The sequence below is a fragment of the Eublepharis macularius genome, chromosome 17 (genome assembly GCF_028583425.1).
Source record: "Eublepharis macularius isolate TG4126 chromosome 17, MPM_Emac_v1.0, whole genome shotgun sequence".
Taxonomy (NCBI): domain Eukaryota; kingdom Metazoa; phylum Chordata; class Lepidosauria; order Squamata; family Eublepharidae; genus Eublepharis; species Eublepharis macularius.
In genome coordinates this window covers 30,685,032-30,701,557 of record NC_072806.1, presented here as the reverse complement: position 1 = coordinate 30,701,557, position 16,526 = coordinate 30,685,032, and the positions used below count along the sequence as shown (strand labels likewise).

The following is a 16,526-nucleotide window of genomic DNA, read 5'->3' as shown; positions in this document are numbered from 1 at the left end:
AGAAGACTTTAAAAATGCCGACAGCAACAGAAATAAAACAATTTGTAAAAACAGTGCAAAAAGTAAGAAAAGAAGTGATAAAGCCACTTCATCATTCCTTACTGTCGATGACTGATTGTATGGCAATGTGGTTTAAAGGACAGGTTGGGGTGAGGGCTGGGGATATTGGCCAGCCGTGTGTTCTACACAGCTTTACATTCTTCCTTTCTCCTTCAGGCCATCAAGCAGCGCTGGAGACATTTTCTCTGGAAAATATTCTCTCTCACATCTATTACTTTCGTTGCCATGACTATGTGGAGCTGCTGGCACAGGTCTACCTTCTCTCAGATTTCCTCTCTGAGCATGCAAAGGTAGGGATTCACGGAGATGCTGTGTGCGTGCATGTTTCAGAGATAGGTATCAAAGGTCTGCTTGATATCATGAGGAGTAATTAGATACTCTTAATCTCTGACTTGCCTTGGATTGTACTGAAGCCAGATATTTTTAAGCTGAATCACTCCTGTTTCTTTACCGCCTTACTCACTCCTAATCGTGGCCACAATTTAAAAGAGTTGGGTGTGCTTAAGCTCTTTGATATCAAAGGTCAGGTATACCTAGGGCCCAGCATGGATAATGTGCTACGCAATTTCTTAATACCAACAAACTTGTATATGCCTTTCGGAAACTCCTTCCTTCTTCCTAGTTAAGCCTAAATTCCCCCACCCCTCTTAGCTTTCTGGAGCTAAACGTGGTTCCTTCCAAAGTTTTTCTAAAGTAATGGGGTGGATGAGATAAATAGAGTTATGGAGAAGACTGTCTGAACTGCTGTAGCCTGGGCCTATTTTGAGATCTTGCTGCAGAGCCTGCCTCCTGCCACTCATGTGGGACTGCTTATTCCAGAAGTTCGTGAGGCTTGAAGTCTTTCATTTAGATACCTCTTGTGCTTATTTTAAGGGCCATTTGCTTGCAAGCAATCATAAGGGGGTGTGAATGTGGAATGAACAGGAAATCTCCCCGATCCAAAGCCTATCCTCTATGGTACAATGAGCTTTTCAGGGTTTGAACAATCTCATTCTCTCTTTCTGAGAGCTAAGAGCTAATTCTCAGTTGCTCTTAATATTCTCAGGACAATGAGCATGCTCAGTCCACAGATGGCCGTTATGGGGAGGTCCTAATAATTTTTCCTGCATACCTAGGGAGTTCCCAAGTTTTCAGGAACCTTGATTTTGCCTGCAGGGGTACCTCTGGTTGCCCTTAGTATAGGCGCTTGATCATCAAATTTAGAGGTAATTATTAATATGATTATGAAGAGAGACTATGCAAACTCTAAATAGGTGTTAGCGCCCCCTCCCACCAGCTAGTTCAACTAGGATGACTCCTGAAAAATCTGAATTTCAGAGAGCAGCATGGGCCTGGCTGACTGTCTTAAATGGAAATTCTAGAATGCATTAGAAATTCTGCCTCTTCAAAGCAGAGAGGAATCGTTAAAACATTTGTATCCTGCTTTATCTCCCTGGATTCCAAATGGCTAACAGAGCAGCATCCAGGTTATAAGGACCCAAATGATAATAACAGTAGAAGGTTAAAACACAGTGGGTTTAGCAAAACCTGGAGCAGTGATATCTTGGAGTTAGTTGTCTTTAGTCTTAAAGGTGCTACTGGACTCTTTTTGATTTTGCTACTACAGACTAACACGGCTAACTCCTCTGGATCTATTTCCATGTTGTGTTCCCTTTGAGCCAAACTACTGATGCGTGAGGTCCATGGTTGGACTCTACAATGTGTAATCTGTCTCTATTAAGCAGCTAAACTGGAGATGGAGGGTATGTGAATAGGGCCACAGCACTGCAGAATGTGAGGTTGCTACTTGTTTATTTAAAAATGCATATGCCGGCCGTCCAGAGACTTACTTGAGATGGTTTACAAAGTAGAAACAATACAATAGAATCAACAGCAAGCCATAAAAACAGAATAAAACAACATTCAGCATGTTGCTTTCCTGATTTAAACCCCCCCCCCCCGCTGCTGTAAGGCATGCAGGAGGGGTATTATGTCTGTTTTTCTTCTTCTACTATTACTTCCTTACAGAATTTAAACAACCCCAAAAGACCATTTTTCAAGCAAAGGGAAACAGTGCTCGGAGGAGGTAAACCTATTCCCAATATTGTGGTCCTGATTCATTTTGCTTTTTAGGGTCTGTGGAGAAATGCTTTGGACTACATCCTACTATGGAGAATTTTCAGGCTTCAACCCCTTCCCCCAACATTCTTTCCAAGAATGGGTGAGAGAGGTTGATTGCTGTCAAGCATCCCCCATCCCAGTGATGGCTCTCACAAGCACCCAGGACTTCAGGACTGGTAGTGCAAATGTTCCTGGTCAGCAGAGAACAGTCAAAGGGCCATCTCACACCCTGGCAGGAATGTGATACCTAGCAGGGGACAGAGATGCTAGTTTGTATTTCTTCCTGGGAATAGCAGGAAGAAAAGAGCCGATCCAAGGGAGCTTGTAGTACTTTTTTATATAGTAAATAGGGAGACATCCCCCCCCACCCCAATTCTGTAGTGCCCTAGTGAAGTCCTTTAGCTCCTCTCAAAGCCAATATAAATAACAATCTTAAATATTTCATTTTATTGGTCAATTTACTATTTTTATTCTTTCATCATGTCAGCTGTCTCTGCTGTTCATACTCCTGTTCAGAGCAGTGTATTGGCTTATAGAGACCCTAAACATGCACTAACTCTTTCAATATACGATTGGAATCCTACAGCCTGTAATGAATGTACCCCCAGAACATTACCCTCCCTGGTCAAAATTCCTTTCTAAAGGCTGTGGACATCTGTCACAGATTTGGAGGCATTGCCAAGATAAAAGCTAGAATCCCCCCCACCCCCAGAAGAAGAGTCTTGGGGTATGGGTAAGCCACCATGAGGAACATGACATCAATGTAGCCTGTTCCAGACATTCTGGCTAGAAAGATGAAGCTTCCCAGACAGAAGCTAAGGTTTACTTATGATAAATGAAGAACTTTTGCATCATTAATAGATGCCACAAAGCAATTGGAATAAATCATAATTAAACACCATGATGGGAATGAGCTTCATGTGTCCTTATTTACTTCCTTTTAACAAATAAATTATGAATAAAGCAGTTAAGAAATGCAAATACTTAGAGGGACCAGAAGCTGAGCTCCACAGCACAGTGTGTCTTTAGGTGTGTGCATTTAATGTGTCGGTGACTTTATTATATACCAGGGTGGGGAGAAGGCAGCCTAAGTTTAGTAATGGAGATATCCTTTTGGGAATCCTAACTTCCCTTTTGAAAGACAAGAAGTTGCCAGCCTGAGTGACTGGGGAAGGAAGTTTTGAAACAGTAAGACTGGGTATGAAACCTCAGCAGGCTCTGAGGTGAGATGGACTTGGCTCTAGGTTGTCTGGCCCATCCTACACAGCTCCTCTGTGTCCCTTGGTTGCTGTCCTTTATCTTGGTTGCTGATGGGCAGGAGTGCAGGACTGCCCCGTCTTGGAATGGTTTTATTGTTTGCTGTTTTTATGCTGTGATTATTGTTTTAATGTTTTTTAATCAATGTTGTACCTCGCCCTGAGCCCACTTGTGGGGAAGGTGGGTTAAAAATATAATAAATAAAAATAAATCATCCAAAAATAAGCTGGTTGGGCCAAATTTGTGAAAAACAACCAAAATGAATCAAATGCAAACGATAACACAAAAACTGAAAAACTAATACAAAAATATTTAATAGGATGTGGAGCAATAAAAACATGTATTTTAAACAATATCTATATGTGTGGTTCCACAGTTTAGCACCTTCCACTTGTGTAACACAAGTATAGAGCAAAATATACCAAAACACATAGGAATGCCATACAGGTAGCTTCCAAATGACCCAGTACAATTACATAAATATCACCAGACAAAACACGTTTCAGCTAAAAAGCGCTCCTCAGTGGTCATGAATGAAATACTACACACCATAAAGTACAATAGGCCTAATAAGGCACAGAATGAAATAGAAAAATGCTATAATTGGTCATGGAAAGAGTGGATGTGTATCCCAACTTTCCATTCAAAGTGAATGTGTGCCTCAAGCACATTAATAGGAATCAGGGCTCATTTCGAGGGGGAACGTGCAGGAACGCAGTTCCGGCAGTTTCCCAAAGAGGTCACGTGTCAGGTGATCCCGCCCACCTGACTCTTGGACATTTTGGGCCCATTTTGTCCTGGATTGGGGCCGAAACAGCCCGGATCAGGCCTCTGACGGGTGGTGGATCACTCTCCTGCTCAGCAGTGGCCCGATCCTGACCATTTTGGGCCCCTTTTTGGCCATTTTCAGCCTCTTTTTGCCATTCTGGGCCCAATTTCGGACCTGAATGGCCAGGATTGGGTCCAAAACAGCCAGGATAGGTGATGTCAGGGGGTGTGGCATACACAAATCAGTTGTGCAAATGACGCATTTCTGGTGATGTCAAGGGACATGGTGTATGCTAATGAGACATGCTAATGAGTTATGCTAATGAATTCCTCCAGCTCTTTTTCTACTAAATGACCCCTGATAGGAATGATAGTATTTCCAATGACCCATGCATTGGAAATCATATCCAAATGATGTGTCCAGTAATAGCAAAGTATCCTGGCTAATAGCTGTCCTGACTAATAGCAATCAATCGGCCTCTCTTCCATAAGATTGCTTGCTTCCCCTTAAGATCTAAACCCTCTCTGATTTGGAGGGAAGAGCACAAAACACAGTTTTTGGTTCATAAGCAAAAACAAAATATGTTTTCCCCCTGGTTCAGTCACTACTAGCCTTGTAGTAGTGGTGCCTTCAAGGAGCAAAGCATATTTATTGCCTCTTCCCTAATACCTCCCTCTGCCGGTTTGTTGCCATATACAGTTGCTTGGGAGATGGACTAGCTCTGTCCTCCAAGATTGTTCCTGTAGTTAGAAGAAGCTGCAGTCTCTCTGAAGAGCACGTCTGTATGAATTATGGTTTTAGGTGTGCATTGAGGTGTGCATGAAGTATTAGACTAGGCTCCAGGAGGCCCAAGTGAGAATCCTTACTCTGCCATAGAAGTTCGGTGGGTGACCTTGGGCCAGTCACTCTCTCTCCACCTAGTCTACTTCATAAGGTTGTTGTATGGATAAGACAGAGGAAGTGAGAGCAATGTGAAGCCAGTTTGAGTCCCCCTTGGGTAGATCAGTAGGGCCTTTCTCTCATCAGGAAGAAAAGCATGGTATAAATAAATAAATATTATTTCTGCAGGATTACTAATTTCTTCTTTTTAAAATCCTGCCTTCAGGTCCGGCTGGTTGTGATCGATGGTGTTGCCTTTCCTTTCCGCCACGACTTTGAGGACCTCTCGCTGCGGACACGGCTCTTGAATGGTCTAGCCCAGCAGCTGATCACCATCGCCAATGATCACACGTTGGCTGTGAGACTTCCTGGGTAAAGGGAGGGTGGCCCAGCTGAAATGTTAAGGCACAGGGGGGTTGCCATACAGAAGTGACCAAAATGTGCTTAAGGAGTTGCTTAGTGGCATAAAACAACAGAAAACTGACAAGCTTATTTGAAATTCCAGCTTTTGTCACTTTTTTGCAGTAGAGAAAGGTATCAGTGAGGGTAATACACCAGCAGATAGGGAGGGAGGAAGAATAGTTTTGATCGCTGATATTAGAGCATGCAAACTAGAGAGGGGCTCTGCAGAGTACACACAACCGGCAAGAGTAAAAACCTACCGTGGAAGTAATCAATTACCCTAATTGTTCTTAAAAGTGCACCATGCAATAATATTATGATATAATTTAATATTTAGAAATAGTATTTGAAGATTTTTTTACAACAATGCTATAACTGTTTTAAAGTGCAAGGTGCCCAAATTAGCAAGATAAATACAACAGTAAATAAGTTTGCATCCAAAATTCACAGTTCCAATGTACAAATAACCATAAAGACCATCAAAGACCATTTAATTAATTACGCTTAGATACTCATTGTAAAGAAGATGGTTTTTATTAAATGATCAAATGCTTTAGGGAGACAACTGCTGATAGAACACTCTTGGAAAAGCTATTCTGAAATAGGATAATTGCTAGTTGGGATGTGCGAATCGGGTTTCCGATTCGGGTAAAACACCCGAATCGGACCCGATTTGCAAAGATTTGGGATTACCAGATCGGGCCCAGCATCCTGGGTCCAATTCGGAAGCCCCGAATCTAAGCGATTCATACTGCTTCGGGAAGCTTCTGAGCAGCGGCAGGGAAAGGGGCATTTAAACCACGGATCAGCTGCTTGGCAAGGAAATCCCCGCCAAGCAGCTGATCTGCGCCGTCACAGCGAAAAGGCCCTTTAAACTCCCATCTGGGTCGTGGGGGGAATCCATTTGCATTGCCGCCGTGGGGGGGGGTTTCCCCCGCGACCCAGATGGAGTTTAAAGGGTCATTTCACCACCACTTACATTGAAGGCAGCAGCAAAAGGGCCTTTCCACGCTCTACCTGGGTTGTGGGGGATTCCCCCTCGACCCAGATGGAGTATAAAGGGCCCATGGCAAACCCCACCACGTATTGCAAGTGGCAGCGAAAGGGCCCTTCTGCGCTCCACCTGGGTCACGGGGGGTGTTCCCACGTGACAGAACCCCCTCCTTTCCCTCCCATCGGGTGAAATAAGCAGCGGGGGGGGGGGCGCAGTTTGTCAGTATGCTCCAAATCTTTACGGAGCACACCGAAGCAGGTCAAACAACGGAATCCCTTATTTCTGACCCTTTTTTCTGCTTCGGGGTTCTGCTCCTTTTTTCTGCTCCTTTCTGTGAGACTTGTGGGTTCTCTTGGTGGATCCTCCCGCCCGGGAGACGGCTATTGTGCTGGTGACTTCCGTCTGGTTGGATCTGCTTCTAGAAAAGAACAAGAAAGATGGTCATCATCAATTGGAAAAATTGCCTTTGACTCCAAGTCTCAGGACTATACTGTTTAACTGAAAAAGAAAAGCCTCCTTTGATGGTCTTTATTGTTATTTGTACATTGGAATTGTGAATCTTGGATGCAAACATTTATTGTTATATTTATCTTGCTAATTTGGGCACCTTGCACTTTAAATCAGTTATAGCATTGTTGTAAAAAATCTTCAAATACTATTTCTAAATATTAAATTATATTATAATATTATTGCACGGTGCACTTTAAGAACGATTAGGATAATTAATTATTTCTGCGGTAGGTTTTTGTTCTTTCTGACATTAGGGCATGGCCTGCCACACATTTTATTGCCTTCTCAAAGAAATCTTGGGAGTGGTCTGTGCCATTCTGGGAGGGGAAAGGGGAGTGAGACATATGTGGTGAGAAGTCCCGTCCATGTTTGCATATAAAAATGGAGCCTGCAGGCAAGGAGAGCTACAGCCTGCCTGATCCGTGCTTTTATCTTGTGGTGCTCCGTTTTTTGTAACTTTTTTTTTTTTGGCTCAGCGCCGATACAAGGAGTGAACCAGAAAGGACGTGAAAGCAGTTGAGCTCCACAAGGTGGGGGGGAGGACAGTGCTTAGCTGCTCTTTTGGTGAAACAGGAAGACACAGGAATAAAAACATGAGAATTATCCTGCCATCATTCAGTTTGACTTTGGGGCAGAATTTTAAAGTAAGTTTGATATTTAGTCATATTTTTTATTGGCTTACTGATTTTGATACTCTTTTTAAGCTGCTGGAACAGGAGAAACAATCCCTTCAGTGACTGCTGATCATCGCTTTTGTTCCATTAATTTTTTCTACTGCTCAATAGCCATTCTCGCAAGTGGTTTGCAGTACAGCAATAAAGAGAAAAATCTATTTGAAACTGAAGATACTAACCCTAATCCGCTGTTTGAAAGTTGGCAAGGAGGATAGGCAGAGTCTTCTGTAACTACGGTGCCATCACTGAAAAGGCTCTGAAATTCAAAGCCACTCAAACAGTCAGGGCACCCGTAATTGATCCTCATCAGCTGAAACGTGAAAACAGTATCCTCCTACGTAGAAGGATTTCTCCTCCAATCTTGCAAACGCACACATGTTTTAAAATGAAGTCATAGTTTCCTGCCCTCGGTCGGTCGTGGTGTTTTAAAAAAATTAACCCCTGGCCATCACAAGAAGGCCAGCTGCATGCCAGGAGCAAAGCTACTTTGCTGGCAGAGGCATGTGCGAAAAAATCCTCAGCATCCCGCCTGAGGATTCTTTGTCTGTGCCCCCTTTGACCTCTGCTTGGAGGTGTTTTAGACATGGCCAGCATCCTAGCCAGTGGAGGGCACGCTTGAGCCACGGCTATTTATAGGTGAGCTTTTTTCAGCCCTACTGCGTCTAACAGGAACGAAGCTTACGCAAATTCTGGAATGGTGCTTGTCTCTCCCCTGTTTCCAGGTAACTTGGCTCCTCCTAAGCTGTGATTCTGTGTGCACACTGGGATTTCTTTTTTATTGCTCTGTGGCTAAAAATAAACCCCTCTGTGTGTTTTTACTCAGATAGCCATGAGGAGGGAAGAGGAGGAAACTGCTTTCTGTCTTCTAACACAGTTGTGACGTTCACAGTTGACATTCGGGCTGTTGAATGTGCTGTGTGGGGCCCACAACAATTCATCACAACAAGACTTTGCTTCTTGTGTGTGTCTGGGTTGGGATGAGAGGGGTGGAAGGTATGGAGCAATTAATAATTGATAATATTTTGCATAAGCTTCCTTGCCTTGCCCCTCTGGCCAATAAATTAAAGTTTTCCAGTGACTAGAATGATAGGGTTGGATGGGAACCAAAGGTCATCCAGTCCCACCTGGTGCCTTGGATGTCCTTATCCAAAACCTGCTCAGTTTTCTCATTTCAAATAGCTCATTGGTGACACTTCAGACTTATTGCTCCTGTTCTAAAAAATAGCTAACCGTGAGTTCCATTGACTTGTGTATCTATGTTTTCTCTCTTCTCTGAAGCAGAAGCACAAGTGAACTGTTCTCCCAACATTTTATTTACCCAGTCCCTCCCTCCCCCATACACAGTTCCCTTTTCTCCCCTCCTCCCCATTCAGATATCCATTTATCCAGATGTGCTGGGTCTTGTCATCTCTTCCCACCTTCTCCAGGCCTCTTGAATTTATCCTATAATGTAGCTGGTGTTTTAATACAAAGGTAGAAATGTGAGAACCAGATTCCTTCTTCACACCGACACATGCACACAGTTTCTTCCTGTATTTTATTTTTTTGATTCTTCTCTCTTTCTTTCAGGTAGTTTTGACTAACCAAATGACAACAAGAATTGGACAAAACTGCTCCTCTTTGGTTCCTGCCTTAGGTGAGTGTTTAGGCTGCAATTAGAAGGATGCTTTTTCCGTCTACACGAGCTTTTTCAGGCACCATCAACAGCGCAGTTGATCTCCCCAGTGATTCTCTCCCACGAGGCACTTGCACGGAGGATGTTGTCTGTGATGCAGGCATGTCATGGTTGGAACTGCTGCTTCTCTTGGCCAATTCCCATGACTGCGCCAGTTGCTGAAAAGAAAACGTGCCTCCGTGATGTCCAAAACCGGGTACCAAGAAATAGCAGCTTTAAATCTGTAGAGCGTGCCATTCACGTGGGACGCTCTTTGTGCAGTTGTATCACTGGGGATGCAAAAAGAGCATCTTACAAAGAGTAAAGCAACTGTAAAACTGTGCTAAACCCAACAAAGAATTTGCACCAGGGATACATTAGCTACAATGTCGATGGGAAGATGCACAGTTAAACCAGTTCATATTAACATGAACATCATTGCTCTCAAGGGACTCTTAATAAACTCCTCGTAAACTGAAATGTGGCATTCAAGACCCCACAGGACAGGATTGTTTTAATTGCCACAGTTGTTGGAGATAGTCGGGAATGATTTCAGTCAGAATAGAAATCCAGTTAACCTAGCATGCGCACTCACTCTCTCCTGTAAATCACCTAATAATTCCCTAGATAGTTGAGTGGGGGGTAGGGGTGGGGAGGCAGCAGACAAAAGAAAAGGCGTCCTTAATGTGTGTATTCAGCAGTTCAGTCTCTCAGCAGAGATGTAAGATAAATTGAACAAAATAAAAAGCTTGTCCTTTGAGGATGCTGAATTTGAAATGTGCATGCAGATAAAGACCTTGTTTTCAGAGGCTGACCTTTTGTCTTCGACACCTCCTTCCCTCTGTAGTATACATGATGTTTTTGGCAGGTGTTCAGACTGCAAAGCAAATTAGAGCTAATAGATTTAAGGGTTGGCAACTGGCAGTCCACGGGCAGACTTCAACTCCGTTGAGGGTGCTATTTAAACACTGAGCTCCCTATCCCCCATCTCCCTCTCTCTGTCTCCAACCTTCTCAGAACAATTTGAGGGAAGGAAAATGGAGACTTCAGCCAGTACCCAGCCAGTTTTGAGTAGTGGTTAAGAGCTCAGGACTCTAATCTGGAGAACTGGGTTTGATTCCCCACTCCTCCAATTGAAGCCAGCTGGGTGACCTTGGGCCAGTCACAGCTCTGCCAGAGCTCTCTCAGCCCCACCCACCTCACAGGGTGATTGCTATGGAGATAATAATAACATACATTGTAAACTGCTCTGAGTTGGGTGGTAAGTTGTCCTGAAGGGTGGTATATAAATCAAATATTATTATTATGTTATTATTTTCTTTCTCTTGACTCCTGGCTGCCTGCCTCTTCTCTTCCCCTGCCCTGTTTGGAGGATTAAAAAAAAATTACATTCTGCTTTTCTCTCAGTCAACAGATCTCAAAGCAGCTTACCTAATTAAAACTAGCTAAAATCTCAGTCTACAGAAATACAGTACAACTAAAAAGAAGACAAGAACAAGCCATTATCCATCAGACTAACCTCCACTCATGAGCCACCAATAGCACCTTGGAAATGTTTTCAAAGCCTCTGAAATCGTTGCAAAGTTGGGTCCTTTTGCATGTCCTTGTCCACGATACAGGGCTGTTTCTACATAGAGGCGCCACAGCTGTTGCTGTTACTGCAGAAACATTTGCAGTGGTAACAGCATCTGTATAGCAGCCCCAGCCCCCCTACTGCTGCCATTTCCATCCCTCCACTGGAGGGCTTTTTTACAAAAATTGGGAATTGCAACATCACTGTAGTGTTACAGTGATCTATTGCCTAAATCTATTGTTTTCCAGTTTTCATTTTTAAAACAGTAACTCTCTGTTGTTTTTTGTTTTGCAGTTATAAGGGGAAAGGTGTAGCCAGAAAGGCAGATTTTTGTTTCAAAGTGGAAAGAACTCGTCATCCCTGCTGTCTCCTATTATATTTCTTTCCCCTTCTCACTGCTTCTATTACGTTAAGAAATGGCTTCAGCAAGCTATTTTCAAAAACCCAGAAATCTTAAGTTTTGTTTTTTTATTTTTAGTGGAAGAAAAGCCTTTTAATTATTATTAAAGGGATGTGGAAGGGACCAGACACGGTAAGAATTAAGTTGGGGCTTTGTTGTGGCTCCTGCTTTTCACAACACTGAGCTCCAAGCCGGATAATCTGAGTTTTTCTTTGGCATGCTCAGTAATGAAGCCAAACATTAATCTCCTTCCAGCTTAATTTAAAAGCACTGCCTTTTGCTGCAGTATATAAAACAGTTTTGCCCGCCCCGCCCCCACCTGAGAGGAAATATGGTTGGAAATGAAAGCAGCATTCATTTGTATAATTCATACTCTAATTTCAACTTCTGAACCTTAAATCTCATGCTTGCACATTGAATGAGGGTTGGCAAGATGCCTCCAGGGACTAGACACTTAATTTTGAGGATTCTTCCATTGGAGTAATAGTGCTTCTCTCTCCGGGCGCTCTAATGAAGATGTGAGTGGGTGGAGTTGAAAGCACGTCTGCTGAAGGATGACAGATGTGCCTGGCTTGGAGATGCCAGAGCTGTCTGAAGACGAGTTGGGGGGCGGGGGGAGTAATGGCAGCATTTTCCTTAGATGACTGCTTTAAATTTCAATCTATCTTCTGAGCACAGTGCACCATCTAGACTGTATTGAAAGACAAGCTCAATAAATCTGTCTGGAAATCAAACAAGGCCATCAGAAATGAGCTGAAAATAATGAGATTACCTTCCTCCAAAAGCACCTTCAGTTTCTTATGTTCCTCTGATGATGATCTCTTGCAATTTTGTTTCCCACCTTCTCTCTGCCACTGTACACTTACTGTGTGCCTGTACTTTTTCTTTCTGAAGCTTTGGGAACCCTGTTTTCAGCTGCTTGTGGTTACTGTGAGTGCCGTTTTAATAGTACAAAAGCAAGATATAATCTTCTTTCGTTAAAGCTGCTTCCAGAACGGTGAACCAAATCCAGGAAACAAAATTATAATGAAATACTCTCACTCAAAAGTTTGTGTGTTTTGGTTTGGTTTGGTTCTCACCTCGCAGAGCTGCAGGCAGTCACTGGGCCAGCATGGCAGCATCTTGTTTTCCTTAACAGCATTCACCAATTGGATCCCAAGGGGGAGAGGGCCCTTACATTATTAACTCTGTTGGTGGGAAAGGGGAATGTGCACGGCGTGCATGAGTGCATTCCCCCCCCCCCATTCAGAAAACCATGCTGACTGCCTGTCTGCACTTGGGTGATGCAGCTCGGTAGTGATTAATGCGAGAACACCCCCTCATCACGGAAACAAAACTGCAAAACACAAGGAAACATGGCGCCAACAGACAACAGATGGAAAGGTAAAAATTTATTGGCACTATAGAAAAAGTCCAAACGATTCGTTAGACTTACTTTAAGGACTTGAACTGGAAGATGCAGAGCGGTTCCTTGTCAATTTTGGCCTGAAGAAAGAAGAATGTACTTCTGAAACGAGCAGTGAACAGGTCAACCCAACTCGTCGCCCACACCCTTCGTTCCTGCAATTCTGTTTGGCAGATGCATTGTGTTGACTGTCTTTCCCCGGTTTAGCCGGTTGGACTTATTTACGGACTGCCGGCATATGGGCTTATTTAAGCCTTGTTACAGATGTACTGATCTTGCCTCACATTGGCCTTTTGTATTACATTCATTTTGTATTTTGTATTGCATTCCCATTGCATCCACATTGAATTGTATTATTGTATGGATTTTTGGGATTAACAACGGAAGTTTTCATATTGGTGCCCCTTGGTGTTCTTCCTTGAGCCTGGTGGCTCTCTGTTTTCTGCGCGACTATAGAAAAAGTGAACATAAAGCAGGATTGTTTTTAATGCTGCTGCTGCCCCACTATTCCTTTTCAGCCAGTTTCCCACCATAGTGTGTCTGTTATGTGTGAGTGCTGTAACCGAGGAAAAACTCTGGTTCAGTGGTTTAGAGGGAAGACTGTGTTCTGTGTGACTTCATGCCGTTAAGTGCAAAAAACAGCTGCCCCAAAGAGGCTGGAGGCCCTCACTGCAAAGAACAGGGCCGGAACTCATGACAACGGAAAAAATAAATGGATTAGAGCCAGCAGTGCCCCAACCAGGAAAAAAAACAATAGTAGTACATAGATCCTTCAGAAACCTCAGATCCAAAATGGAATTTTTTTCAGGGCACACCACAGTAGACAGCTCTTGTTTGAAAGACTGATAATAAGGCAATAAATCTAAGACAATGTACATGCTTTTGTGTTTCTAGGAGACAGCTGGGGCCATGCAGCCACCATACGCGTAATTCTGCATTGGGAAAACAAGCAGAGGTGAGTAAGACTGCAAGATGTAAATGAAGGCCATGTGTGATGTGGGAGATTTATATTTCCTGGGGATTTAAAAAAACATTTTCAAGGATTCAAAACACTTGAGAGAGCTTCTGAATTCTGCAGAGGACTCGGTGCCCAGTACAGGAATTATAGTACCAGAAAATGCCATGGGTTTTGAAAAATGTGTTTCTGCTCTCTAAGGCAGTGAAAGCTGGCTTGAGTCCTGTTGGAACCTCTGCCAGGAGTGAGAGGGAGGCTGCGCATCTTAAAATTTCAGTTAGGGTCTGTGGCTCCGTTAGAGCTCTTGCTTTGCACACATCAGTCCCTGATGCTTCCAGTTTGAAAAGGATATTGGGTTAGTAGGCCCTAGGAAAGATTTTTCACTAGCTGAGAATGTGAAGAGCAGCTACCATTTAGAGTAGACCAGCTTGGTGTAGTGCGAGGGTTGGCCTGGGATCTGGGAGACCCAGGTTTGATTTCCCTCCTCTTGTCCATGGAAGACGACTGGATGACCTTGGGCCAGTCACACAGTCTCAGACTAACCTGCCATCACAGGGTTGTTGTAAGGATAAAACGGAGAAGGGGAGAATATTGTAATCCAGTTTGGGTCCCCATTGGGAATAAAGTGCGATATAAATGAAATAAAATAAAGTAAAAAAATACAGAGGGACCAAAGGTCTGACTCAGTATTTGTTCCATCTCTTCTTCCCAGATGGTTGGGATGATGGGATGGATTTGAATTCCCTCAAAAATCCTGCATGGTTCCTCTGCCAGGGGCATTTCCAATTCTTGACCGGTGGGAGGAGGATTGTACTTCCCTCAAGATCCCTCCCTACTTGGGTATTACTTCATTTTCCTACCACTGCCCACGCAGAGGAAGAACAGCTTGAAAGGGCTAGTGGTGCTCAGGAATCCAAACAACAATGCATTTGATTCATGCACTGCAAGTTGATTTGCAAACTTGTACAAGCCCATTTTCCACATACAGATACACAGTTGCATAAATGTGCTCCATTAATTTTTAGCAATGAATGCCAGTTTCCTGGTTGAGAATGAGGAAGGATACATTTCTCCAGAGATGTTTTAAAAACAAAACAGGAAACACTAGGAGGCTACGAAAGAAACAGACCTAGAGGCTATCAAATTCCTCATTAAAATATTCAGGCGTGCAAATGCTGTTGAAATAGAAAATACAAGGGGGGGACCTGTGAGGACTTGCCGGGAGCATCTCAACTTCTCTTCCCCCACCATGTCCTCTTTCCTTCCTGACCCCCATAGCCTCTCCCTCTTTTCCTGCTTCCTTGGTTCCTTCTTGCCCACCTTTGTGTGCCCCGCCCCCGTCTTCACCTTTCCCCCTTCCCCCACCAGGCAGCCTCTCTATTATGACCCAGTTATGTGGTGCCGGCTGAGCCAGGCCCATTTGAATGGTGGAGAACCTGCAAGGAACTGTGGGTGTTCTTCACTTTTGTCTGTATTCCATTCCTCAGACTATTTCCTCTTTCCCTCGTCCTGGCAGCCTCCATAAGCTCACCTTTCCCTACATCCTTCTCTCCTTCATTCCCACTAAACAACCTACCTATTACCTTCATCTATATTTATTAATTTGCTTCATTTACATACTGCCTTTCTCCACAATGGGGACTCAAAGCAGCTTACATCATTCTCCTTGCCTTCATTTTATCCTCACAACACCCCAGAGAGGTAGGTTAAGCTGAGTGTGTGAAACTGGATCAAAGTTACCCAGTGAGCATCTGCAGCAGAGTGGTCTCCCACATCCTACTCTGAGCCTCTACACCTGACTGGCTTGCGGGGAGGGGGGAGTGCTGTTGAACAGTAGCACGCAGCCGGGCATGAGTGAGTCATGCAAATCATGTGGTATCAAGTTGCCCAGTGGTTGCTTCTGGGTCTGGCCCCAATGAGTCCTCCCTCAAAGGCCAAAACAGTCCTGAAAGGGACCCTCCCCTTGCCTCTTACTGACAGAAACCAAGCCTGGAACACTGGCTAATGGTTCCCTAACAACAGCCACTGAGGGCCTCTGATTAAAACTACAGGCACTCCTTTTATCATTTTGGGTTTTTTAAACTTCCCAATGTATTTTTTTTTTAGATTTCAAATTTTTCTGCAAACAAGAGGCATTTTCCAGATGTGTAGCAAGATCTATCTTGTCCATTCATGGCTGCAGTCTCCAGATTTAAGTATCCTTAAATCAGGGTCACTTGGCTGTTAGTTTTCGGAACGGAATGCTGAAGCCAAATAAGAACTACAGCAGCCGTGGAAATGAAGTGGGCTCAGTTCAGTAATAACAACAACATTTGATTTATATACTGCCGTTCAGGATGACTTAACACCCACTCAGAGCAGTTTACAAAGTATGTCATTATTATCCCCACAACAAAACACCCTGTGAGGTGGGTGGGGCTGAGAGAGCTCTGAGAGAGCTGACTGGCCCAAGGTCACCCAGCTGGCTTCAAGTGCAGGAGTGGGGAATCAAACCCAGCTCTCCAGATTAGGGTCCCGCACTCTTAACCACTACACCAAACTGGCTCTCAAGTGTTTTATTTTAATTGCGGTTATTCTGTGAAATTAGAATTCAGCTTACAGATGATCATTCCAATTCTGGTATGGTTCAAAAGATTCTGGTATGGTTTTACAAAATACAGGTTTCATCACCCCCGTTTTCAACTCTGCAGAGAGATGGCTGTGAATCCCAGCCTGCATTGTAGTGAGATTGGCACCAGGAATCAAGGCAGGATTAAGCCATATGTTCATGTTTCCTGTGATTTAGGCTTTAAATATGATTAATAAACCAATTTTAAACCTTAGTCTCATATCTTGGACTCTTATCAGCTATAGTTTGTAGAGTGGCCCTTCCTTATTCAGATGATCGTACTAAT

The 16,526-nt window shown here is 43.6% G+C and overlaps 1 protein-coding gene across 2 annotated transcripts in view; it reads left to right on the top strand.

Annotated features, from left to right (window-relative positions):
- Window positions 1-16,526, top strand: part of RAD51C (RAD51 paralog C) — a 36,293-nt gene that overhangs the window by 5,589 nt on the left and 14,178 nt on the right. For both annotated transcript variants that reach the window (XM_055001499.1, XM_055001498.1), the window contains exons 4-7: window positions 217-350; window positions 5,292-5,423; window positions 9,215-9,281; window positions 13,572-13,632. In XM_055001499.1, coding sequence (XP_054857474.1) covers window positions 217-350; window positions 5,292-5,423; window positions 9,215-9,281; window positions 13,572-13,632 — 394 coding nt within the window. The remainder of the gene's footprint in view (window positions 1-216; window positions 351-5,291; window positions 5,424-9,214; window positions 9,282-13,571; window positions 13,633-16,526) is intronic.